This window comes from Macaca nemestrina, chromosome 7 (assembly GCF_043159975.1).
Source record: "Macaca nemestrina isolate mMacNem1 chromosome 7, mMacNem.hap1, whole genome shotgun sequence".
NCBI lineage: Eukaryota > Metazoa > Chordata > Mammalia > Primates > Cercopithecidae > Macaca > Macaca nemestrina.
In genome coordinates, this window is record NC_092131.1 from 125583462 (window position 1) to 125610836 (window position 27375).

At 43.6% G+C, this 27375-nt stretch overlaps 1 protein-coding gene and 1 long non-coding RNA gene across 5 annotated transcripts in view; one reads left to right on the plus strand and one right to left on the minus strand.

The window, feature by feature from the left end:
• Window positions 1-27205, plus strand: part of LOC105490988 (protein tyrosine phosphatase non-receptor type 9) — a 108803-nt gene extending 81598 nt beyond the window's left edge. For both annotated transcript variants that reach the window (XM_011757037.3, XM_011757038.3), the window contains exons 8-13: window positions 6885-6978; window positions 14531-14597; window positions 20664-20742; window positions 23240-23390; window positions 24346-24553; window positions 25360-27205. In XM_011757037.3, coding sequence (XP_011755339.2) covers window positions 6885-6978; window positions 14531-14597; window positions 20664-20742; window positions 23240-23390; window positions 24346-24553; window positions 25360-25574 — 814 coding nt within the window. In that variant the 3' untranslated portion in view covers window positions 25575-27205. The remainder of the gene's footprint in view (window positions 1-6884; window positions 6979-14530; window positions 14598-20663; window positions 20743-23239; window positions 23391-24345; window positions 24554-25359) is intronic.
• Window positions 9010-23333, minus strand: LOC139364419 (uncharacterized). 3 transcript variants are annotated; one of them, XR_011626335.1, is made up of 3 exons: window positions 23220-23333; window positions 20441-20603; window positions 9010-10218 (listed from the first exon to the last, which is right to left on the minus strand). It is a non-coding gene; the product is annotated as an uncharacterized lncRNA (long non-coding RNA). The 3 variants fall into 3 exon arrangements; XR_011626334.1 differs by having other exon boundaries at window positions 9010-10221; XR_011626336.1 differs by lacking the exon at window positions 9010-10218 and adding an exon at window positions 14114-14414.
• Window positions 27206-27375: the final 170 nt, after the last annotated feature.

Below are 27375 nucleotides of genomic sequence, written 5' to 3' on the forward strand. Positions count from 1 at the left end.
CATGAGGTCAGGAGTTCAAGACCATCCTGGCTAACATGGTGAAACCCCATCTCTACTAAAAATACAAAAAAAAAATGTAGTCGGCCTGGTGGCGGGCACCTGTAGTCCCAGCTACTCCAGAGGCTAAGGCAGGAGAATGGCGTGAACCCGGGAGGTGGAGCTTGCAGTGAGCTGAGATCATGCCACTGCACTGCAGCCTGGGCGACAGAGTAAAACTCCATATCAAAAAAAAAAAAAAAAAAAAAAAAAAAAGAGAAGACAAGCAATGACAAAATAAATAGCAAACTCTCATTTTACCCTCAGTTCCATTACCTATAATCATGTATTCACCTCTTGTAGCTGTTGCCCCTGGTATTTCATCCCTAATTCTAAATTAAAATGCTTATAATATGCCAGGCACAGTGGCTCATGCCTGTAATCCCAGCAATTTGGGAGGCTGAAGTGGGTAGATCATTTGAGCTCAGGATTTCAAGACCAGCCTGAGCAACATGGTGAAACCCTGTCTCTACAAAAATTACAAAAATAAGCTGGGTGTGGTGGCGTGTGTTTGTAATCCCAGGTACTTAGGAGGCTGAGGTGGGAAGCTCACTTGAGCCTGGGACGTTGAGGCTGCAGTGAGCCAAAATTGTGCCACTGGACTCCAGCTTGGAATACAGAGCAAGACTCTGTCTCAAAAAAACAAAAAAAAAACTTAATAGTACTTTTAGTGACTTTTATTGTAGGTGCTCATTTAGCTCTTATACTATGTCTCCACTTTCCTTTTGACTACTCTTCCGATATATAATAATTACATGTAACATTCTTAAATTGAATCATCATTGTACATTATTGTGACTATATAAATTATTTTTACTGGAGAGCTACATGGGCTACTATGAAATGATCAAATATATTAACAATTTTTTTTTTTTTTTTTTTTTTTTTAGTAGAGGTGGGATTTCACCATGTTGGCCAGGCTGGTCTCAAACTCCTGGCCTCAAGTGATTCACCTGCCTCGGCCTCCCAAAGTGCTGGGATTACAGGTGTGAACTACTGTGTCCAGCCTTTTTTGTTTCTTTTTTTTTTTTAGACAGGCTCTCACTCTGTCACCCAGGTTGGAGTGCTCTATCTCGGCTCACTGCAACCTCCGCTTCCCAGACTCAAGCAATTCTCTCGCCTCAGCCTCCAGAGTAGCTGGGACCACAGGCATGCTTCACCACGTCTGGCTAATTTTTTGCATTTCTGGTAGAGATGGGGTTTGGCCATGTTGCCCAGGCTGGTCCCAAACTCCTGAGCTCAGGCCATCCACCTGCTTCAGCCTCCCAAAGTACTGGGATTACAGGAATGAGCCACTACACCTGGCCTAATAATCTTATGAATTCAATTTTTTGTTTCTTCTGGAGTTAATTACCAAATTTTTTCATTTCCTTTAGTTTTCTGTGTACGTTCCTCATTCTTTCTCTTTTTTTCTTTTTGTTTTTTGGTTTTTTGATGTTACCCAGGCTGGAGTGCAGTGGCATGATCTCGACTCACCGCAACCTCCACACCCTGGGTTCAAGCGATTCTTGTATCTCAGCCTCCTGAGTAGCTGGGATTATAGGCACCTGCCACCTCGCCCAGCTAATTTTTTTTGGTATTTTTATTAGAGACATGGTTTCACCATTTTGGCCAGGCTGGTTTCGAACTCCTGACCTCAAGCGATCTGCCCACCTTGGCCTCCCAAAGAGATGGGATTATAGGTGTGAGCCACTGTGCTTGGCCCTTCATTATTTTTCTATATGCACAATCAGAATTATTTTACAGTGTCATCATTAGTTTCCAAGTGGTTGAATGTATCAGATAGTCAATTGTGTCTTTTTTTTTTCCTGAGACCTCACTTTCAGAACTTTTTCTTTTGTTCTAGTCTAAACTGTGGTTGGTTATTCTGTAGGCTTGTTCCTCACTTTTTATCTTGTAATTTTCCCTCTTTCCTTTGTTGGATCTTGTTTCCTAATTGTAGACCATCTTCTTTCTTTACTTTTATTCTGTTTTGCTAGAGTCTAGGTTGGAAATAACTTTATCTCAGAATTTTTAAGGCAATGCCTTTCCAATTACTAGTTATGCTGTCTGTGAATTGTCTGATCTTATTCTTTCTCAATCTATTTATTTGTTTGTTTGTTTGTGATGGAGTCTCACTCTGTCGCCCAGGCTGGAGTGCAGTGGCACAATCTCGGCTCACTGCAACCTCCACCTTCTGGGTTCAAGTGATTCTCCTACCTCAGCCTCCTGAGTTGCTGGGACTACAGGCGTGTGCCATCATGCCCACCTAATTTTTGTATTTTTGGTAGAAACGGAGTTTCACCATGTTGGCCAGGCTGGTCTCAAACTCCTGACTTCAGGAGATCTGCCCTTCTTGGCCTCTCAAAGTGCTCGGATTGCAGGAGTGAGCCACTTCACCCAGTCTAAATTTCTTAAACAGAAAAAGAAATTATCTTTAAAATGCTCAGGGAAGAAAAAAGAAAAACAATAGATCATTTAAAAGGATTGAGAGAGGCTGGGCATGGTGGCTCACGCCTGTAACCCCAGCACTTTGGGACGCCGAGGAGGGCAGATCACCCGAGGTCAGGAGTTCAAGACCAGCCTGGCCAACATGGCGAAACCCTGTCTCTACTAAAAATATAAAAATCAGCCAGGTGTGGGGAGTCTCCTGTAATCCCAGCTACTCCGGAGGCTAAGGCAGAATCCCTTGAACCTGGGAGGCGGAGGTTGCCGTGAGCTGAGATTGCGCCACTGCACTCCAGCCTGGGGGACAGAGCGAGACTCTGTCCCCACCCCGCCCCCCAAAAAATTAACAATGATGTGCCTTAGTGTAGGTCCTCTTTTAAAATTTATTACAATAGTTACTTGATAGATTCTTTTAATCTGAAGGCTTGTTATTTAGTTACAGGGTTTTTCTTGTTACATTGTTTTTTAAATGATTTCTTTCCTTGCATTATGTTAGTTCTCTCTCTCTATATATGTAAATATATATATATTCCTATCAGTCTGGTTGGATCTTCTAGAGTAAGAATTGACAAACTTTTCCTTAAAAGACAAGATAGTAAATATTTCAGTATTGTGGGGCTTACAGTCTTTGTTACAAGTACTCAACACTGCCAAAATATACTTAGTGAGTACAGAAATAAATGAGCTTGACTGTGTTCCAATAAAACTTTATTTACAAAAACAAGTAACCAGGGCATAGTTTACTGACTCAACACTGTCAATGTATACTTAGTGAGTACAGAAATAAATGGGCTTGACTATGTTTCAGTAAAACTTCATTTACAAAAACAAGTGGCCAGGGCATAGTTTACTGACTTGTGTCTCAGAATGATTCTCTTAACTTTCTTCATTTTTTTCTTTTTTTTTTTTTTAATTAAATGAGACAGTCTCACTCTGACGCCTAGGCTGGAGTACAGTGGTGCAATTTCAGCTCACTGCAACCTCCACTTCCCGCGTTAAAGCGATTCTCATGCCTCAGCCTCCTGAGTAGCTGGGACTACAAAGCGCACACCACCACACCCTGCTAATTTTTATATTTTTAGTAGAGACAAGTTTCAACATGTTGGCCAGGCTGGTCTTGAACTCCTGACCTCAAGTAATCCGCCCGCCCCATCCTCCCAAAGTGCTGGGATAACAGGCATGAGCCACTGTGCCTGGCCAGTTTTTCTCATATTTTCATCACTTTTTTCATTTTGTTTTGTATTCTGGAAATTTCCTCAACTTTCTCTTTTATCTCATCTATTAAAATTCTTATTTTTGATATTATTTTTAATTTCCAAGAGCTTTTCTTCTCTGTTCCTTTTTCATTGTACTCTTCTTATTTTATGTATAATTGTATCATCTCTTTTCTCTTTGAGGATGTTAATGATAGCCTTTTAGAGGTTTTCTCTTACTGACTTTTTTTTAAAACTTCTGTAGCCCCCATGTGTTTGAATTATGAGTTTTTCCATTTGTTTGTTTTTTGTTTGATTTTGAGACAGGGTCTCACTTTGTCACCCAGGCTGGAGTGCAGTGATGCAATCATAGCTCACTACAGCTTCTGTCCCCCAAGCTTAGGTGATCCTCCTACCTCAGCTTCCTAAATAGCAGGGACTACGGGTATGTACCACCATGCCCAGCTGATATTTAAAATTTTCAGTAGAGACAAGGTCTTGCTATGTTGCCCAGGCTGGTCTTTGAACTCCTGAGCTCAAGTGATCCTCCACCTTGGCCCTCCCAAAGAGTTAGGATTACAGGCATCAGCCACCATGACCAGCCTGAATTGTGTTATTTGAATTGTGTATTAAAGTATTTGTGTTAGGGGCTTTCCTTAATTACATTGAGATCCTTGGCTTTTAGTTCACATTTATGGTCCTTAAAAGCTGCATGGTTACGAAAGCAGATAGTGATGAACAAAACAAAAACAAGCTGCATGGAAGCTCGTTTTGCATGGATGAGCTTCAGATTATAATGATCAGACAACTAGCTTGTTGTTGGGTATACTCCAAATGACAGAATTCTTTAACCTGATGCTGTTTACTTTATCCAGAGAAGAGTTCTCCCATCCTTTGGATCCACTGATGGGATCTGAGCTTGAATATGAGTGTAGGACAGGACAGTGAAAATGGGTCAGGGATTTTCACTATATAACATTCAGATTTTCATTTTATTCCCATTTTTAGCTCTGTTCCTCACCTTGCTTTCCATGGTAAGGGAGTTCTGAGGGTGTGCCATCTTGTCTCTCTATAGGTACCTCCCTTGGTCCTAGCTTCTATGTTTGGCCATGTCAGCCAAAATCCTCCTGATTTTTCTCTGTCAAAATGGGTTGAACACTCTTTGTGTGCTGATGTCTCCACTGTCACTTTTTGGGTTTGTAGTGAATATTCCTTTATCATCATTTTAGTGAAGCTACTGGGTGAATGGAGTGGAGTCAATATGTGTTAGACTGGCATTTAAGGTCAGGCTTGGTGACTCACACCTATAATCCCAGCACTTTGGGAGGCTGAGGCGGGAGGATTGCTTGAGTCCAGGAGTGTGAGACCAGCCTGGGCAATGTGGCAAAACCCTTTCTCTACAAAAAATTTAAAAATTAGCTGGGCGTGGTGGTGTTCATCTGTAGTCCTAGCTACTCCTGGGCTCAGGATCACTTGAGCCCAGAGAGATTAAGGCTGCAGTGAGCTGTGATTGTGCCAGTGGACTCCAGCCTGGGTGACCCTGGAAACCTTTGAGATGTCTCAAAAAGTAAATGAAATTGGAATTTAGGAGATTTGGTTTGAAAATCTTTTGACAAATAAGTAGTAGAAATTTTTATCTGCAGCTAGAGTTTTTTTGGTGGTATGCCCCATTACTCTCCCCTTCTCTCCCTCTCTCTTTTTTACTAATGTGCTCCTCATCTCTGTCTTGAGACCTTATCAAAATGGATTTTACCACCCATATTTCTACCAGTTTTCTGATCAGTATCATTTAGGTAATCTCTAAGAAGATTGAGGCTTTCTCTACAGCTCTCCTTTTTCTGATCCCTTACTAGAATAGACTTTTATGCCTGTTTATGGTAACATAGGCTTTTTCTGCATGTACTTCCAAATTCTATCAGCTCTGTCCATTAACCAGTTCCAAAGCTGCTTCCACATTTTTAGTTATTTGTTACAGCAGCACCCCACTTCTTAGTACCAATTTCTGCCTTGGCCGTTTGGCAGAAAGAGAGAAAGAGTGGGGACTCCCATCCCCACTCTTTCTCTCTCTTTTAAAATTTAATTAATTTATTTTTATTTTTTGAGATAGAGCCTTGCTTTGTCACCCAGACTAGAGTGCAGTGGTGGGATTTTGGCTCACTGCATCCTCCACCTCCCAGGTTCAAGTGATTTTCCTGCCTCAGCCTCCTGAATAGCTGGGATTACAGGTGTGTGCCATCACAGTTGGCTAATTTTTGTATTTGTAGTAGAGGCGGGGTTTCATCATCTTGGCCAGTCTGGTCTTGAACTCCTGACCTCAGGTGATCCACCCGCCTTGGCGTCCCAAAGTGCTGGGATTACAGGCATAAGCCACCATGCCCAGCTTCTCTCTCTTTTTTTTTTCTTAAGTCAAGGTGTCTCTCCGTCACCCAGGTTGGTGTGCAGTGGCACCGTCATAGCTCACTGCAGCCTTGACTTCCTGGGCTGAAGCAGTCCTTCCACCTTAGACTCCTGAATAGCTAAGAGTACAGGTGTGTGCCATGATGCCTGGCTAATTTTTTGACTTCTCTCTAGAGATAAGTTCTCATTAGTCCAGGTGTGGTGGCTCATGCCTGTAATCCCAACACTTTGGGAGGCCGAGACGGGTGGATCACGAGGTAAGGAGATTGAGACCATCCTGGCTAACATGGTGAAACCCCGTCTCCACTAAAAATACAAAAAATTAACCAGGTGTGGTGGCGGGCGCCTGTAGTCCCAGCTACTCCGGAGGCTGAGGCAGGAGAATGGTGTGAACCCGGGAGGTGGAGCTTGCAGTGAGCCAAGATCGCGCCACTGCACTCCAGCCTGGGCAACAGAGCGAGACTCCGCCTCAAAAAAAAAAAAAAGAAAAAAAAGAGAGAGAGATAAGCTCTCATTACATTTCCCAGAGGGGTCACAAACTCCTGGCCTCAAGCAATCCTCTTGCCTCCCAAAGTGCTGGGACTACAGGTGTGAGCCACCATGCCTGGTTTCCCTCTGTCTTTTGAATGGAGATATGTTTACTTTTAGAAGTAGTATGTACTTACCACAAAAAATGTTAAATGATATGGAACTGTATGGGCTAGAGATTGAAAAGCTTCCATGTCTCCACCCCTAAGAGTAATTGACACCCCTTTTGCATAGTCAGACTTTGTACATACATACTGTCCCTACTTTTTCTTTATTCTTGCTTGTTTGTTTCATTTCCTTCAGGTCTCCGGGAAACCTAGAGAAAAACCGTTATGGGGATGTACCCTGCCTGGACCAAACTAGAGTGAAGCTAACAAAGCGAAGTGGCCATACTCAGGTAGACAGATAAATGTAATCTTTTTACGTGCACTGGGGGAAATTGAGCTTCTTCCAGAGTTAAGCTTACTAATACTTTAGTAGAATGAAAGTAGACTCCGAGGCCAGAGAGATTAGGTTTGAGTTTATATTTTGCTACATACTAGTCTGTGACCATAGGCAAGTCCTTGAATGCCCATCTCACAGTATTGAGTGGAAATTAAATGAAATTCTTTATATGAATGCTGATAGTGCAAGGTCTGATATATTGTAGGTGCTTCATAGGTGTTAAATTATTTATCCTTTACTCCTTAGTTGTAAAGTCATGGTCATATAGTCCAATTCCTTTGGTGAGTATATATGCATCAATACAAAGCAACCTTGATTTTAAGTGACCTCTGATTTCTCCATCTGTATCTGAGGAAACTGTGGACAACTTATGTATACATAAATGTCTAGGGATAGAGATGAAATGGTCAAATGACTATTTATTTAATATATTAATTTGATTATATCTACATGTTAAAAACCTCATATGTAATCTATTACGAGATATTTAACAAACATTTTATTCAAACACTTTACATACACCTTTAACTAAAGTTAAAGGTGTCTTTAGTGTCTTTGTCACATTTGAGCCACTTTTTTTTCTCCCTCAAGACAGAGTCTTGCTTTATTGCCCAGGCTAGAGTACAGTGATCACAGCTCACTGCAACCTTGACCTCCTGGGCTCAAGTGATTCTTGTACCTCAGCCTCCCAAGTAGCTGAGACCACAGGCATGTGCCACATACCTGGCTAATTTTAAAATATTTTTGTAGAGACAAGTTCTCACTATGTTGCCCAGTCTGGTCTTGAACTCTTGTGCTCAAACAATCCTCTTGCATCAGCCTCCCTAAGTGCTGGAATTACAGGCCACTTTTTGAGTCAGTCTAACAAGGTTTTCCAGAGTACAGTGTCTTTATTTATTTTTAAGTGTGTGGCATTGTGACTGAAATTTTATCCTAAAACAGGAAAATCTGTTAGGGTAACATTAGGACAAGTTGGTTTTTTAATTCATCCTGCGTCTTATGCATCCCCTATAATGTGATTCATTCACTTATTCCTTTGTAAAATCCTTAAAAAAAAAATAGAGAGACAGGGTCTTACTCTGTTACCCAGACTGGAGTGCAGTGACTTGATCATAGCTCACTGCACCCTTGAACTTCTGGGCTCAAGCGATCCTCCCACCTCTGCCTCCTAAGTAGCTGAGACTACAGGCACATGCCATTACACATGCCTGATTTTTTTTTTTTAATTTTTGTAGAGCTAGGGTCTCACTCTGTTGCCCAGGTTCCTCCTGGGCTCAAGCAATCCTCTCACCTTGGCCTCCCAAAGTGCTGGGATTACAGGCATGAGCCAGTGTGCCTGGCCATAAATTCCTTTTTAATATAACTTGTTTATAGCAACATCCAACCTTAGAATTTTGAGATGAATGACTAAATTATTATCTTCCTTTTTTTCCCTTCTGATATACCAATTTTATTAGGTGATGTCTCTAAAAAAACCAATTTTGTTAGGTGATCTCATAAAAAAAAAAAAAGCAGCATTGACTGAGGTGTTGTTCAAAGTAAAGTTATTTTATTTTTATTTATTTATTTTTTTTGAGACAGAGTTTCGCTCTTGTTGCCCAGGCTGGAGTGCAATGGCGTGATCTCAGCTCACTGCAACCTCCACCTCCCGGGTTCAAGCGATTCTCCTGTCTCAACCTCCTGAGTAGCTGGGATTACAGGTGCATGCCACCACACCCAGCTAATTTTTGTATTTTTAGTAGATACGGGTTTCATCATTTGGTCTCGAACGCCTGACCTGAGGTGATCTGCCTGCCTTGACTTCCCAAAGTACTGGGATTACAGGCATGAGCCACTGCGCCAGCAAAGTAAAGTAATTTAAATAGTACCTCTTTAACATGATACACACTCCGGGCGCGGTGGCTCACGCCTGTAATCCCAGCACTTTGGGAGGCCCAGGCAGGCGGATCACAAGGTCAGAAGATCGAGACCACAGTGAAACCCCGTCTCTACTAAAAATACAAAAAATTAGCCGGGCGCGGTTGTGGGCGCCTGTAGTCCCAGCTACTCGGGAGGCTGAGGCAGGAGAATGGCGTGAACCCGGGAGGCGGAGCTTGCAGTGAGCCGAGATCGCGCCACTGCACTCCAGCCTGGGCGACAGAGCGAGACTCCGTCTCAAAAAAAAAAAAAAAAAACATGATACACACTGTAAGGACTTGTTATATCCCTTCTCTTTCTGGGGAATAATTTTTGGAAAAATTATTGCCTTGTATTTGGGCATATATGATATGTGGGTTGGGACCCCAGGATCATGGTTTCCAACTCTCTTGTCCCTGTTGTTTCAAGCACATAAACTGAATTCACAGCCTTATCCAGGACCCTTGGAGAAGATTTTCCTGCAGGAGCATTTGAGCTAAGAGACTGGCTGGCTGGAGGGTAAATTCATAAGTACTGCTGAGATCATCATCATATATGCCCTGAAGGAGTAGAGTACAGCGGTTGAGTTGGGGCTTTGGAGTCAGAGATATCTGTATTTATCCATTTTGTTGATTTCCCTGTCTCCAGTACCTAGAACAGTGCCTGATACGTATTAGACACTCAGGACATATTTGTGAATCAGTGAATCTTAGTGTACCGGGAGACTCTTCTAGTCATCCTGTGGTTAATATGAAGATCATTGTCTGATTTGTAGTCCCTCTCCTTACTGAAACATTAGTGGAGGCTTTATTTTTATAGCAAATGGAGTATTTAGGCTTTTGTTTGTTTTATTTTGATTTTAGTGTTTTTTTGACATTATTCACTTTGGGGGGTTAGGAAAGCAAAAAAAAAATTATTTACTTAGCTTTGGGGACTTAACACTGTCATGAAATTTCCACCTATGGGGCTATTTTTCCATTGTTTCCTGATATTTAGTTGTTTTTAAATTTTAAGTGATAAAATTTTATATATTTATGGTATACAGTATAATATTTTAAAATATTGTGCATTGCAGAGAGGCTAAGTCAAGCTAGTTAACATATGCATTACTTCACATATTTACCTTGTTTTGTGGTGAAAACACTTAAAATCTGCTGTCCGCAATTTTCAAGTATACAATACCTTGTTAATTGGAGGATTCAGGCTTTTTAGTGACTTGTTCACTTGATTTGCTTCTGGAATTTTAAAGCTGTTAGTCCCAGTTTCTGTTGAACACGGCTACCTTAATCTGTTTGGGCTGCTGCAAGAAAAATACCACAGGCAGGATGGCTTATAAACAACAGAAATTTATTTCGCACTATTGTAGAGTCTGGGAAGTCCTAGATCAATGTGCTGGCAGATTTGGGGTCTGGTGAGGGCCCCTTTCTTGGTTCATAGACCACCGTCTACTCATTGCATCCTCACATGGCAGAAGGGAAAGGGGTGAGGGAGCACTTCAGAACTCTTCTGTTTTACAAGGGTACTAATCCCATTTGTGAGAGCTCTGTCCTCATGGTCCTCATCACTCAATCACCTGTCTCAAGGCCCCATCTCCTAATACCATTACATTGAGGGTTTGGGGTTGGGATGTATACATTTAAAGTTATGGGGGACACAAATGTTCAGTCTATAGCAATGGCCCATAACATAGTGTGCCGGGTTTGTTCTTCCTGCTATTTCAATTTGCCCCCAAGTATATACTTTGCCTCTGGGTCATTTTCAGTTTTGAGACGGAGTCTCACTCTGTCGCCCTGGCTGGAGTGCAGTGGCGCGATCTCAGCTCACTGCAAGCTCCGCCTCCTGGGTTCACACCATCCTCCTGCCTCAGCCTCCTGTGTAGCTGGAACTACAGGCGCCCACCACCACGCCCGGCTAATTTTTTTGTTTTGTTTTGTTTTGTATTTTTAGTAGAGATGGGGTTTCACTGTGTTAGCCAGTATGGTCCCGATCTTCTGACCTCGTGATCCGCCCATCTCGGCCTCCCAAAGTGTTGGGATTACAGGCGTGAGCCACTGTGCCCAGCCTTCAGTTTTAATATCCAATGATTCTTCCAAAGTTGCTGAAATTAAAAATTTTAATTCCCTGGGAATTAAAAATCAGCAGTCTCAGAGACCAATGCTAAAGCTGATAGTTCTTAGTTATAAAGCAATAATGTAAAGAAGTGACAATTCTTTTCGAAGCATGAAGTTAGTTCCTCCTTATGTTCTTACTAATGTTGACTGGCATATACCAGGTAAATCTTTTGTACTTTTCCATACCTTCTCCCTTGGTCCTCAAGAGGTTATACCATTTGTATGTGCCAGGTTGAGTAGAGGATAGGCTTAGGCTAACTGCACCCTGGATTGAGAAGCCTGTTTGGAAGTGAGTGAGGCTTTTAGCATGCTGAGTCTGCTGCAAGTGGTCTGTTAGCTCAGTGAAGTTGTCTGAGTTAGGGTAGGACAGTAATCGTATGAGGCCAATACTAGCTGCTATGGGAGGGAAAACTGTGAGTTTATCACTCCACTATTTAGTCAAAGAAATAGTTTCTAAGGAGGAAAGTCTTGACTAAATAAGTAGTAGAGTGATAAACTGGTAGACTGACTGGCTAAGGAACACAAATCCAAATAACACGGGTTTGACCATGAGGTAGAGATATCTTAGGAGGTTAGCTATGGAATACTGACAGTTCAGACTGCCCTCCCAGTGATAGGACCCACAGGAGAAAGAGTGATAGGTTGAGGAAAGTCAGTCTGACCTCTCTGTAGTGCAGTGGGTTATGAGTTTTCCCTAGTTTGCTATTGAAACTTTTCTTTTGTCCTCTGTAACCCTTCACACCTTCCCTTATCCATTCCACTGCCTCCATCCATTCAACTCTCAACTAGTTATACTATAACATGAAACTGCAGCTGATCGATGTTTCTCTTTTATCAGCCTGGATCAAAGGATCTTTTGAGTAGGTATTAATAAAAAATGATGTTGAAGTAATTAAGACTGAGGACATTAAAAGGTGGGAGAATACCCTGGAAGTGAGGGAGTCAGGAGCTATTCATTGAGATGCCTTTGAATTTGACTGGAAGTTGCTTTGCATTAATTCAGGTAGTAATGGAGTTCAGGTGTATGGCCTGCCCTGTTAATGGTCCTAAGTATGAGGTGTAGCTTTATTTCTTCTCCATTCACATTTTGCCTTTTGTGTATGGCAGGACGGACCAGATATTCCTACTTGCTTGCCTTGCTCATTTGGTCCTGTGCTACAGTGTTGCAAGTCCTGATGGACCCTTTTCTTGTAAATAACAGTTTCTGTTGAGTTATAGTTCACTCTGGCATACTGCCACTGTTACTACTTGAGATGTCACTGGGGCAGTTACTACTGTTAATACTTGAGACTGTCATTAGGAGACTGAATGAAGGGGAACAAACATAGAAATGAAAACTTAAGACAAAAATAACTACTCTAAAGGAAGGGTAACATGGGGAAGAAGAAGACATCTCCCTACTTCTACTGAGCAAAGGCAGCCCTGAGCTTCTACAGCCCTTTGTATTTATTGGGTAGCAAGAGCAGGGAGGAGGAGGTAACTATTGGTCAGCTGCTTAATTGATCACAGGTTCATATTATTGTTGACAGGCTTCAGATGTGCCTAATCACAAGCAACACTTGTGCCTTGGTCGTGACTGCCCTCGGCATTCCTTCTTGGTGGCAGACGCAGTTTGTCAGTTTGCTAACATCCTGCTTTCATGAGAAGTTTGCTTTTTGCTCATATAGCCTCCAGTGGTATACTGAGTTGATCATGACCCTCATTCTTTCGGCCTCCAACAGTTCACATACCATACAATTTACCTATTTAAAGTATGTAAGTCGCCAGGCGCAGTGGCTCACGCCTGTAATCCCAGCACTTTGGGAGGCCGAGGCAGGCAGATCACGAGGTCAGGAGATCAAGACCACGGTGAAACCCCGTCTCTACTAAAAATACAAAAAATTAGCTAGGCATGGTAGTGGGCACCTGTAGTCTCAGCTACTCGAGTGGCTGAGGCAGGAGAATGGCATAAACCCGGGAGGCGGAGCTTGCAATGAGCCGAGATTGCGCCACTGCACTACAGCCTGGGCGACAGAGTGAGACTCCATCTCAAAAAAATAATAATAATAAAAATAAAGTATATAAGTCAATGGCTGTTAATATATTCACAGAGTTGTGCAACCATCACCACAATCAACTTTAGAACATGTTTTTCATTTCCCAAAGAAACCTCACACCATTGGCAGTTACTACCTATTTCCCTCTAACCCACCCTAATTTATTTCCTATCTCCATAGATTTGCCTGTTCTAGGGATCTCATACAAAGAGAATCCTAGACTATGTAACTTCTTGTGTCTGGCTTCTATTACTTAGTGTAATGTTTTCTAGGTCCATCCATGTCATAGCATGTATTATCACATCACTCCTTTTTACTGCCAAATAATATTCCATTGTATGGATATACCACCTTTATTCATTTATCAGTTGAAGGACATTTGAGTTGTTTCCATTTTTGGCTATTATGAATAATGCTGCTATGGATATTTATGTATAAGGTTTTGTATGGACGTATGTTATTATTTTGCTAAGGAGTGGAATTGCTGGGTCATATGGTAACTTTTTAATCTTTTGAGGAACAACCAGGCTGTTTTCTAAAGTAACTGCAGCATTTTACATTATCACTAGCAATGTATAAGCATGGTATACATGTGTATGAGGGTTTCAGTTTTTCCACATCCTTGCCAGCAATATTATCTATAATTGATATCTGTAGTCATCCTAGTGGGTGATTAGTATCGTAGTATGGATTTGCATTTCCCTGATGGCTAATGATGAAAGATTTTTTTTTTTTTTTTTTTTTTGAGACGGAGTCTTGCTCTGTCACCCAGGCTGGAGTGCAGTGGCACCATCTTGGCTCACTGCAAGCTCTGCCTCCTGGGTTCATGCCATTCTCCTGCCTCAGCCTCCTGAGTAGCTGGGACTACAGGTGCCTGCCACCATGCCCAGCTATTTTTTTTTTTTTTTTTTTTTTTGTATTTTTAGTAGAGATGGGGTTTCACTGTGTTAGCCAGGATGGTCTCGATCTCCTGACCTCGTGATCCATCCTCCTCGGCCTCCCAAACTGCTGGGATTACAGGCGTGAGCCACCATGCCTGGCATAAGTTTTTAATTTTAATATAGTTTATCTCTTTTCTATTGTCACTTATGCCTTTGGTGTCATATCTGTCATATCTGTGAAGACTTTGCCTAAACCAAGGTCACAAAGATTTACTCTTACCTTACATTTTATTCTGAGAGTTTTAATAGTTTTAATCCCTTACATTTGGTCTTTGATCCATTTTGCAGTTTTTGTGTATGGTGTGAGGAAGGAGTCAGCTTGATTTCTCTGCATGTAGATATCTACTTGTCCCAGCACCATTTATTGAACTGAGGGTTTGAGCTGACCATTTCACTGCTCATTTTCTGCTCAACAAGAAGAGAATATTCACACCTTGGGTTTTACTTACTGAGTACATCATTTTATGACCCAAATGGTATATTCTGTGTAGCTATAGTGATGTCTCCTTTTTTATCATTAGACAGATTACATCAATGCCAGCTTCATGGATGGCTACAAGCAGAAGAATGCTTACATTGGCACACAAGGTAAGCTGGTCCGTCCCTCCCATGTTGATTTTGTGCCATCTACTTATGATTCCTTGTGCCAAATGATAGCATAATTTTTAAACGAATGGTAACTTGAGTGGAGGTTTTGGCCACTAGATCCTGGCCTTTTATAAAGATTGGTGGTGGTTGAGAAAAGCAGATAAGAAGTCTGGGGTTTCTGTACCAGGTGTGCCTGGAAACTCACCGCATGGAGATAAACTGGAGATTTAAACACATAACACTATGGCCTGCAAGTTTTGGGCTATTTCTTAATATTGGCAAGGGTGTAGGGTATCAGAATTCATCAGCCAGTGAGCTCTTCATGCTCTTCCTCTCTAGTAAGAGGCCAAGAATAGCGGACACCCCAGAGATTGAGTCCAATCTAGGAATGAGTATTGCTGTCCTAATAGGCCTAGGCTGGTTCCTATACCATCACAGAGCACTCCAATAAATGTTCTGACATAGATAATATGTGCTAGTAAGTCTGACAGTGAAAACTGAACTCTAGGAGGATTTCTCATTTTTTTTCTCTCTCTTTTGAGACGGAGTCTTGCTCTTTCACCCAGGCTAGAGTGCAGTGGCACCACCTCAGCTCACTGCAACCTCCACCTCCCGGGTTCAAGTGATTCTCCTGCCTCAGCCTCCTGAGTAGCTGGGACTACAGGTGTGTGCTACCACGCCCAGCTAATTGTTGTATTTTTAGTAGAGACTGGGTTTCACCATGTTGGACAGGCTGGTCTCGAATTCCTGACCTCGTGATCTGCCCACCTCGGCCTCCGAAAGTGTTGGGATTATAGGCATAAGCCACCATGCCCGGCCTCTAGGAGGATTTCAGATGGAGTTTCTATAACTGTTCCTATGATCCTAGTACTCTTTCTGACCTGGCCTCTCCATCTCAAGAATATCATGTCACTTTCAAAGATGGTAGGAGGAAATCATAACACAAAAAGACAACAAACCATCAATGGGCATAAGGCCCTTTGACCACTGCAGAGCAAGATATGGTGGATACCTCCTTAATCAAGTGATCAAACTTAGTATCACCAGTAAAGGACAAAGGGACATTATGTATAACTCCTGATATGATACATTGAGAAATAAATATCACCTGCATTGTGTATTGCGAGTTTTAAAATCTGAATCTAGTTATGGGAAACACTCCAGATTGTGTGACATACTATAAGAAAACTGGCTCAGACTCTCCAAAGTTAATGCCATAAAAAACAAAAAGGCAGAGAACTGTTCTAGATTAAAGGGAGACTAAAGAGAACCATGGCCGGACACAGTGGCTCACACCTGTAACCCCAGTACTTTGGGAGGCTGAGGTGGGAGTATCACTTGAGCCCACGAAGCAGAGGTTGCTGTGAGCCGAGATTGCGCCACTGTACTCCAGCCTGGCTGACACAGCGAGATCCTGCCTCAAAAATAAATAAATAAATAAAAAGGCTGGGCGCAATGACTCACACCTGTAATTCCAGCACTTTGGGAGGCCAGGGCAGGTGGATCACCTGAGGTCGGTAGTTCGAGACCAGCCTGACCAACATGGAGAAACCCCATTTCTACTAAAAATACAAAATTAGCCGGGCGTGGTGGCACATGCCTGTAATCCCAGCTACTTGGGACGCCGAGGCAGAAGAATCGCTTGAACCCAGGAGGCGAAAGTTGCAGTGAGCCAAGATTGCGCCATTGCACTCCAGCCTGGGCAACAAGAGCAAAACTCCGTCTCAAAAAGAAAAAAAATAAGAGGATCTGTGATTAGATCCTCAATTGGGAGAAAAAAACTATTGAAGACAAACTATTGAGACAATTGGAGACTTTGTGTTAGCCAACATTATATCCATGTTTAATGTATGCTTAAGGTGATAATGGTATTCTTGTATAGGAAGATGTCCTTGTTTTCCTAGTAAATGCTCAAGTATTTGGGAATAAAATATCATAATGTCTGCAACTTCTTTATTTTTAATTAATTAATTTTTTGAGATGGAGTTTTGCTCTGTCGCCCAGGCTGCAGTGCAATGATGTGATCTCGGCTCACTTCACCTTCCACTTCCAGGGCTCAAATGATCCTCCTGCCTCAGCCTCCCAAGTAGCTGGGATTACAGGCACCTGCCACCATGCCCAGCTAATTTTTGTATTTTTGGTGGAACCAGGGTTTCGCCATGTTGCCTAGGCTGGTCTTGAACTCCCGGCCTGAAGTGATCTGCCTACCTCAGCTTCCCAAAGTGCTGGGATTACAGGCATCAGCCACTGTGCCTGGCCTATATTTCTACTAATGATGTAATCTAATGAGAAGACCTATTATATATCAGATGCATAAATGCTATCTAATTATTATAGAGACTCTGCAAGGGAAGTTTATTAATTTATAGATGAGCAAACTGAAACCCAAAAGTTGACATGACCTTGGACCATGCAGCTAGTAAGTGACAGAACCAGGGTTTGAACCCATGTTTGCTTGATTCAGAAGTTTTTACAAGCCAAGTCAGTGGATTGTTTCACCTATGTCAGTATAAACTGCTGACTTTATTTCTTGAGAGAAGTCTACTGTTAAAGGGTCTAAGCTGGGAAGTACAACTTTCCCTTCTAAGTATCTCTCTTGAGCCTGTGAGAAGTTTGCCCAGTCTGAGTCTGGTAACTGAGTTACCATGTGCTCTGACTGCTCAGTACTCCAATTCTGCTAGTTGTCTGAATGTGGAAAATGAAGTATATGAGAGTTGCTGTGGTGCAGGAGAGTAGGATGTGGATGAGGCTGAGGGTCAGAGATGTAGAAAAGGTGTCCTTACTGTCTTCTTGATGTGTATACTAGGGTAATGCATGTCCATTGTGGAACATTTAGAAAATAAAAATAATCCCTTATAACCCTAGGACCCAGAGATAATGTTAACATTTTACAGCGTCTCCTCCTAGACCTTTATCTATGCATACATGCAGATATAGGCATACAAAATATTTAACCAGGCTGGGCACAGCAGCTCAAGCCTGTAATCCCAGCACTTTGGGAGGCCGAGGTGGGTGAATCACCTGAGGTCAAGAGTTTGAGACCAGCCTGGCCAACATGGTGAAACCTTGTCTCTACTAAAAATACAAAAGTTAGCCAGGCATGGTGGTGTGCGCCTGTAATCCCAGCTACTTGGGAGGCTGAGGCACGAGAATCGCTGGAACCCAGGAGGTGGAGGTTGCAGTGAGCCGAAATTGTGCCACTGCACTCCAGCCTGGGCAACAGAGTGAGACTCTGTCTTAAAAAAAAAAAAAAAAAAAGGCCAGGCACGGTGGCTTAAGCCTGTAATTCCCGCACTTTGGGAGGCCGAGGCAGGTGGATCACCTGAGGTCAGGAGTTCAAGGTCAGGAGTTCGAGACCAGCCTGGCTAACACGGTGAAACCCAGTCCCTACTAAAATTAGCCGGGTGTGGTGGTGGGCGCCTATAGTCCCAGCTGCTTGGGAGACTGAGGGAGGAGAATCGCTTGAACCCGGGAGGCAGAGGTTGCAGTGAGCTGAGATCACGCCACTGAACTCCAGCCGGGGTGACAGAGTGATACTCGGTCTCAAAAAAAAAAAAAAAACTAAACTTTTAATTTAACCAAATATGCTCTTTCTATACACATCTCTTATTTCATTTAATGGTATCTGTGAATACCTTTCCATAGCAAAAAATATAGCTCTTACAACATCAGCTTTATAGACTGTATAAATTATGGGTATGCTATTATTTATTTATTTATTTTTGAGACAAGGTCTCACTCTGTCACCTAGGCTGGGTGACAGAGTGGTATGATCATGGTTCATGATCATGACTCAATGTAGCCTCGGTCTCTCCAGGCACAGGTGATCCTCTCACCTCAGTCTCCTGAGTAGCCGGGACTACAGGCATGTGCTACTACACCTGGCTAATTTTTGTATTTTTTGTAGGGACAGGGTTTCACAATGTTGCCCAGGTTGGTCTCAAACTCCTGGGCTCAAGTGATCTGCCTACCTCATCCTTCCAAAGGGCTGGGATTACACTTGACATGCCATAATTTAATTAATCCTCTCTTATTGGATATTTAGCGTATTTCTAAGACCTCACATGCTTTTGACATCATCCAATTCTGCAGAGAGGGCATTCCAGTATCATGTTAGTGCTTGCTAAAAGACTTAGCAATAATGGTAGTAGAACCAGCAGACTTCTAGGCCAAAATTAACCATTAGTACTGCCCTGCTTTCCTGAAAGCAGAGAGGGAAGAAACACCCGGAAAGTATGAGGAATTATCTTGAGTTGTTACTTTTTTTTTTTCTTGAGATGGAGTCTTCCTGTCACCCAGGTTGGAGTTCAACAGTGCGATCTAGGCTCAATGCAACCTCCACCTCACGGGTTTAAGCAATTCTCCTAACTCAGGCTCCCAAGTAGCTGGGATTACAGGCACCCGCCATCATGCCCAGCTAATTTTTGTATTTTTAGTAGAGATTGGGTTTTACCATGTTGGCCAGGCTGGTCTCGGACTCCTGACCTCAAGTGATCTGCCCGCCTTGGCCTCCCAAAGTGTTGGGATTATAGGTGTGAGCCCTGCGCCTGGCCGGTTACTGTCTTGATCAAAGTGGAGTTGGTAGTCCACAAGTATCTTCAAAGTTATTGCTGAGTGCTCAGCCCTATGCAGGTTCTAACTAAAAAAGGAGAATTCGGCCAGGCGCAGTGGCTCATGCCTGTAATCCCTTAGGATAATGTTTACTGAGATATCATTAATTCCCACAAAGTAAAATAATGGATGGAAGAGTATATAAATTAAATGGTTAGCCAGCTATGCCATCAAAAGCAAAAGAGAAGAAGCTTCACAAGGAATAAGGAGGTCAGAGAAAGCTTCAAGGAAGAGGCGGCACTTGAAAATGGGTAGAAAATGAATAGCATTGGAGGTAATGGAGACAGCTTGAGCAAAAGAATAGAGGCCAAGGTGAGCATGGTGTGTCTATGTTCTGATGAAGAAACTTTTAAGAAAGATTAAACTGGTGGGGTTTCCCAGAGTAGACTGGAACGGAAAAAGGCCTATTCAGAAAAATAGACTAAGAGGGTGTTACAGTAACTTAGACAGAAGATGATGTGGTCTTTGTGTCAGTGAAATTGAGCAGGAAGAGCAGGATGGGGAGAAAATGGGGGGCAAAAGAATAAAAAGCAAAAACATTTCAAAGGTAAAAAATCTCTAGGATTTGGTGACTGCTTGTGAGAGATGAAGGAAATGGGTAAGTCAGTGTTGACTTCAACTTTTTAAGACTGAATGATTTAAGAATGCTAGTATTGTTAACAGAGATAAGAAAGTTGCAAGATAAAGCTAATTTTTCTTTTTTTTGAGACGGAGTCTCATTCTACTGCCCAGGCTGGAGTGCAGTGGTGCAATCTTGGCTCACTGCAACCTCAACCTCCTGGGGTCAAGCAATTCTTGTGCTTCAGCCTCCCAAGTACCTGGGACTACAGGCATGTGCCAGCACACTCGGCTAATTTTTGTATTTTTCATAGAGACGGGGTTTTACCATGTTGCCAGGCTGATCTCAAACTGCTGAGCTCAGGCAACCTGCCTGCCTTGGCCTCCCAGAGGGCTGGAATTATAGGCATGAGCCACTGCACCTGGCCAAGATAAAGCTAATTTTGAAGGAGGAGACTTAGTTGCAGACATAATGGATCTGAGATGATGGGAAACAGAAGGTTAATGGTTTAGTAAGCAATCTGTGATTATAAAACTGAAGCTTAGGTGAGATGAAAACAGCTAGAGACTCATACACAGTTGACACTGTCGGCCTGATGTGATGGCTGAAGTTCTGATGATTAAGGCTCTGAGAGGGTATGTAGCAGTGCTTCCCAAACCTACCTATGACTCACCTGGGGATCTTGTTAACATGCAGATTCATGTTTCTTACACTCTCCCATACGATGCTGGTGTGATTTGTCCACGGACCACACTGAATAGCAGGGATGTGGAAAGATGAGCAAGGAGCTAACATCTATGGTTTGGAGTTACCATTGGGGAGTAAAACAGAAGAGCCTACAAAGGAAAAAAAGTGTTTCCCAGAGTCATGTTTCTTGTATTCTATTTTTATTACAGGTCCTTTGGAGAATACCTATCGTGATTTCTGGCTCATGGTATGGGAGCAAAAAGTCTTGGTGATTGTCATGACCACCCGGTGAGTTAATCCCTTTTTTCCACTGGTCTCCACCTCTACTCTGTCCCCTAAGCATAGGTGATTGAAGAGGGAAGTTTAGCTTTTAGAAATAATGTGGGCCAGCCTGGTGCAGTGGCTCACGCTTGTAATCCCAGCACTTAGGGAGGCCGAGGCAGGCGGATCATGAGGTCAGGAGTTCCAGACCAGCCTGGCCAGCCTGGTGAAACCCCATCTCTATTAAAAGTACAAAAAATTAGCCAGGCATGGTGGTGTTTGCCTGTAATCCCAGCTACTCGGGAGGCTGAGGCAGGAGAATCACTTGAACCCAAGAGGCAGAGGTTGCAGTGAGCTGACATCACGCCATTGTACTCCAGCCTGGGCTACAGAGCGAGACTATGTCTCAATTTTTTAAAAAAATTTTTTTGAGGATTAGGAAAGCCATGGCAAAGATTTTGAGATATCTCTTAGCTAATCCACAACCCGGATATCGTGGAGATGAATAGATCTAACTTGTTAAAGCTTTAATCCCTGGCTCTGGCAACCCTGTGCCAGTTATACCCTATTTTGAGGTCCTGGCCTTATCCACTAAAGGAAGTTCTGGGAAACATGGGACAATTCTTTAATGTGTTCCCTATTTCCAGAGGGGTGCTCTCTTCCTGACTACCGAATTACCAGATCCCCTTTGCTCTCCATTTGTTGCTACTTTTTTTTTTTTCTTTTGAGATGGAGTCTCACTCTGCCGCCAGGCTGGAGTGCAGTGGCGTGATCTTGGCTCACTGTAACCTCCGTCTCCCAGGTTCAAGCAATTCTCCTGCCTCAGCCTCCTGAGTAGCTAGGATGTGCCACCACGCCCAGCTAATTTTTTTTTTTTTTTGGAGATGGTGTCTCGCTCTGTCACCCAGGCGGTAGTACAATGGCTCTATCTCAGCTCGCCGCAACCTCCGCCTCCCGGGTTCAAGTGATTCTCCTGAGTAGCTGAGATTATAGGCATGTGCCACCATGCCCGGCTAATTTTTGTATTTTTAGTAGAGATGGGGTTTTACCATGTTGGTCAGGCTGGTCTTGAGCTCCTGACCTCATGATCTGTCACCTCAGCCTCCCAAAGTGCTGGGATTGTAAGTGTGAGCCACTGCGCCCGGCCAGGAAGGTTTTAATGAAAGGAATATTTTTGAAAGTTTGGTCTACAAATCTGGCAAATTTCAGGAATAACCTATTTCAGATGAGGAAGGAAAAAAATGAATGTTCAATTTCCTTCCTTAGCACTGTTATAACCACCTCTTATTTGGAGAGGAGGTAGTGGGAGAAGTTCTACCTTGGAATACCTTGGGGGCACTGGAGGGTGGCAAGGTAGATTTAGGCTTTTTTTTTTTTTGAGACAGAGTCTCACTCTGTTGCGCAGGCTGGAGTTCAGTGGTGCGACCTCAGCTCACTGCAACCTCTGCCTCCCAGGTTCGAGCGATTCTTCTGCCTCAGCAGAAGAATTCCCAAGTAGCTGGGATTACAGGTGCCCACCTCCATGCCTGGCTAATTTTTGTATTTTTAGTAGAGATGGGGTTTCACCATGTTGGCCAGGCTGGTCTTGAACTCCTGACCTCAGGCGATCCGCCACCTCAGTCTCCTAAAGTGCTGGGATTACAGGCACGAGTCACTGCGCCCAGCCTAAGCTTTTTTTTTTTTTTTTTTTTTTTTTTTGAGACAGAGTCTCGCTTTGTCATCTAGGCTGGAGTGCAGTGGTACCATCTCAGCTCACTGCAGTCTCAACCTCCTGGATTCAAGCAATCCTCCTGCCTCAGCCTCCTAAGTAGCTGGGACTACAGGTACCCACCACCATGCCTGGCTAGTTTTTGTATTTTTAGTAGAGACAGGGTTTCCATGTTACCTGGGCTGGGACTTTAGGCCTTTACACAAACCTCCTGCTAACATTCCAGGAGATGTGTGTTTATCAGTTCTCTATTATCCAACATCTCTTATTGGGGAATACAATAAGCAGTGGCTGAGGTATAGGCCAGAGAGTTCTCTCTGACCTATCATATTTTCTCTACTGTTTTTTTTTTTCTTTTTCTTTTTCTTTTTTTTTTTGAGATGGAGTCTCACCATGTTGCCCAGGCTGGTCTCAAACTCCTGGTCTTAGGTGATTCTCCTTCCTAAGCCTCTCAAGTAGCTGGGGTTACAGGCATGTACTACTACCCCCAGCTACTATACTGTTTTTTTCTCTGTTCACCTGGTATTTATCCCACATATATGAGAAGTACTATTGCATATTAGGAAAAAGACTAAATGCTGTAGTAAGTGCTCAGTAACTGTATGCTATATGAGTACATGCAGAAACTTTGGCTGTGAGTACATTTGTTTAGAATGAAGAGGTTTCCTTTCCTTTCTGCTGAGAATAAATGGTGTAAGTTAGAAGCAATGCAAGAGATGATATTGCTGCCTGGGGGTATATCAGGTCTTTGTGGAAGCCCGGTTACTGCTGTGGAGAGGAAGGATGGAAGGCTTACCTTGCTCTGTGTGTCTTCAGCTTTGAAGAAGGCGGCAGGAGAAAGTGTGGCCAGTACTGGCCTTTAGAAAAAGACTCTCGGATCCGATTTGGCTTCCTCACAGTGACCAATCTAGGCGTGGAGAACATGAATCATTATAAGAAAACAACACTAGAAATTCACAACACAGAGGTAAATCCAGGTTTCTTTTTTCTCACCTTATTGAAACAGGGGGAGAATACTTACTGTCATGAAAATCTCCAGAGGGAATAGATAGGATACCAGGGAGGTTATGAGTTGCTTCTGTTTTTCTAGGGACAGGATGAGGATATTTAACTCACAGCCAATATAGCCATATTACTGCAGCACAAGAGGAACATTAAATAGGAGTAAAGCTTATAGAAATCTGGGGCTGGGTAAGGCCGGGCGCGGTGGCTCAAGCCTGTAATCCCAGCACTTTGGGAGGCTGAGGCGGGCGGATCACAAAGTCAGGAGTTCAAGACCAGCCTGGCCAATGTAGTGAAACCCTGTCTCTACTAAAAAATAGAAAAAATTAGCTGGGAGGCAGAATCGCTTGAACTCACAATGCGGAGGTTGAAGTGAGCAGAGACCTCACCACTGCACTCCAGCCTGGGCGACAGTGAGAGACTGTCTCAAAAAAAAGTAAAATAAAGAAAGAAATCTGGGGCTGGATGCAATGGCTTACGTCTATAATCCCAGCACTCTGGGAGGCAGAGGTGGAAGGATCACTTGAGCCCAGGAGTTCAAGACAATCTAGGCAACACAGTGAGATCTCGTCTCTACAAAACATAGAAAAAATTAGCTGATCATGGTGGCACACGCCTGTGAGGTCAAGGCAGCAGTAAGTTTGATCATGCCACCGTACTCCAGCCTGGGCGACAGAGTGAGATCCTGTCTCAAAAAAAAATTCTGGATCTTACAGTATAGGAATTCTCTCTTTTCCAAACAATTAACCAACCCTTCCTTTGGGTTTATAGTAAAGAAGCAGTTACGGGAAAAGTTGACAGTGGTGGATAGGAGCCTTGGTGGTAGGGATAACCAGGGTGTTGAGAATCTGGAAAAGCCAGTGGTAGCTAGGGGCAGGCAGAAATAACCTCGTTAACGTTTACTTCTTTTCTCATCTAAGGAACGGCAGAAACGCCAGGTGACCCACTTCCAGTTCTTGAGCTGGCCAGACTATGGTGTCCCTTCCTCAGCAGCTTCCCTCATTGACTTCTTGAGAGTGGTCAGAAACCAGCAGAGCCTGGCTGTGAGCAACATGGGAGCACGCTCCAAAGGGCAGTGCTCTGAGCCACCCATTGTGGTCCATTGCAGTGCAGGCATTGGCAGGACAGGTAATGCACCTAATGCAGCTGTTGGTGTCTGCAGAGGCAGTAGGGGTGGAGGAGGAAAAACAAAGCTCTTAGCCCACATCTGTGATTGGAGAAGGAACTCACTTGCTCCCTTGGTGGTGAATTGCTGTGAAAAATCCCTCTTCTAATGTCCTTTTGGTGGACCAAGTGATGGCCAGAATATATATTTCACAAGCCAAGTCCTCTAGGGGTTGATGTTTTATATACCCCATCATAACGCTGATCCTGTCACTTGTTAGCACTGTCGCTGCAGGTATCCCAGGGAGCTCAGCTGGTCTGCTGCTTCCTTCCCATATAGCCCTCCCTGGAGGGACTCCCCACCCTGTGCTGTGTTCTCCATTCTGGAGCCAGTTAGCAGCTTTTGTCTTAAGGGCATGTACATGGTAGAAAATGTTGGCCTTTCTAGTTCAAAGGTCCTTTGGGAGAAAGTTGGGAATAGGTTTGTGTTAGGCCTCTGAAAAACTTGTGGACTCTGGAAATTAGGTGTGGGAGTGCTGTCAGTCTGTCTGTCTGGGATTGAAGCAGGAAGTTCCCTTATGTCACCTTCCCGTTTCCACTTCCTGTTACCCCAGTGTATGTCCTGAGAGGTAAGAGGCCTTCTCATTTCTCTGGCCTCCAACACTCCCTGTGACCTCCTCCTCGAGTCCTTTCAGGCCTAAGGCCACCTGGCCTTCTGCCAAGAGGTGCTTTGCCTTTGAATTCATTCATTCAGTTCTCCCTGGGTTATTTGGTAGAGGGAGGAGGAGAGGAGAGGTAAACCAGATGTGATCACTTCCTTCCTTCTTCAGGTACCTTCTGCTCACTGGACATCTGCCTGGCACAGCTGGAGGAGCTTGGCACCCTTAATGTGTTCCAGACGGTGTCACGCATGAGGACCCAGAGGGCCTTCAGCATCCAGACCCCTGAGCAGTACTATTTTTGCTACAAGGCCATCCTGGAGTTCGCAGAGAAGGAGGGCATGGTATCCTCTGGCCAAAACCTGCTGGCTGTGGAGGGTCAGTAACTCTCCCACGAACCTCCTACCTGCTGGCCAGCCTTCCTTAAACTACCCTGGACACCGCTGAGCCTATAGGTTGCCATCAGTTACGCTGAAGCCATGGATCAACTTCTTTCTTCTGTCTCCCGGCACACGTGTGCACACAAGGCAGCCTTTCCCTTTGGCTAGATAAATGTGGTGAAATTGCCACTAGAAAGGGCCAGCAGCAATGTGTTCTTAATTCCTAGCACCTGCTATCAAACTGTGCCTTATTAAAACCAAATTGTGGCTATTGATTTTTGCCAGGGTCCCCGAGGTAAGTGGGGAAGGAACCTCCCTCCTCCTTTCTCCCACCATTCTCTTTCTGGAGGTCTCCTGTCTCCCACTCCTTCCCTTTGCTAGGATTTTATGGGGAGGTTTGATGAGCATTTGCCTTTCTCCCCAGAGAGCTTGACCAAGTTACATATTCTAGAGATCGTCCTGAGTGCCAAGCACGTTTATAAGTAGGGCGTGTATTCGAGTCCTGTCATTCTGTGTGTGTGCGTGTGTGTACTTATGTGTATGGGTCCATATGTACGTGTGTATATAATATATATTGTATGTGATAATATGATCGTATTCTATAAATACATATACACACAGATATTCCTTTGTAGAAGTTCCTGGGGCTCTGTGTTGCAGTTCAGGACTCCTTGCTCTTGGACCCTGCTATTTATCCTGGACTAGCTTGGGTTGGTGATCATGTCTCCTGTTGTCAGGCTACAGAGTGGTGGAAGAGGACACACACACTTCTCCATGTTCCTGCCACAGGGCCCCTTCCTTAAGTAATGACTTATCTCCCTCCTATTGGAGCCACGAATGTATTAGTTTGTGGTGACACTGGGTTAGCTCAGCATGGATTTCCCTTATCTGATGATTTTTCTGTGTTTACTTGGCCAATTTGGGGAACAGACCTCCACTGTGATTCCATACTCTCTCTTTGCTTTCACTATCCCATGGATGGGAGGCGGAGGGTAGAGATGAACTCACTGAGCAGCCAGAGCCACATGCAATCGGTACGAAGTCTTAGAAGGAAGGAGGCGTAGCCCAGGTATGAGAGAGAAAAAACTACTAAGAAAATGCCTCCCTGGGAGGATGGGCTGGGGCCCTTTTTCTTTTGCTGGATGGTTCCTTTATGAAGCTTGGCCGTCTACTGAGATGCCCATCTCTTCCTGCCTGCTAGCCTGCTAGACCCTCAAACTGGGTGGGTTCTGTGTCAATAAAAAGCTTTACCCTCTGGCTGAGTGAGGTGGTCCCCTGCAATCACTGTTTGTCCCCTACCCACCCAGCCTGTCCCTGCCTGCTCCCAGCCCACTCATCCTTATGTGCTAGGGATAAATCAAGAGTCCTTAGCACTCCACATTCCCAAGAAAATCCCAGGAACTCCTAAACCTTCCCCTGTCACAGAAGATGAGGTTGGCAGCTGATGAGACCTCAATAATTTTATATTGTAATAAGCTCTTTGAATGTGTATATTCTTATTTTTTACAATCATTTCATTTTTGTATTTAATATCAATGGACTGAGGCAGATTCAGAAAATAATTGTAATGTTCATATTCAATATCTTACAGTGATACAGTTTTGTATTTACATATAAATATACCGACATGATCAAAACCCTTTTAGCTTCATCAATTTAGCAGCCTGGGACATGAGGGAGGGGGTCCAGGAGCTGGTCTGGGAGGGATGAGGGAGGCAGGGAGGGACCCAAGGCTTCAGTATCTGAGACTTAGAGTTCTGACACTATGAGTTCACCTTGTCTGTAAGCCATGGCCCTATATCTGGAC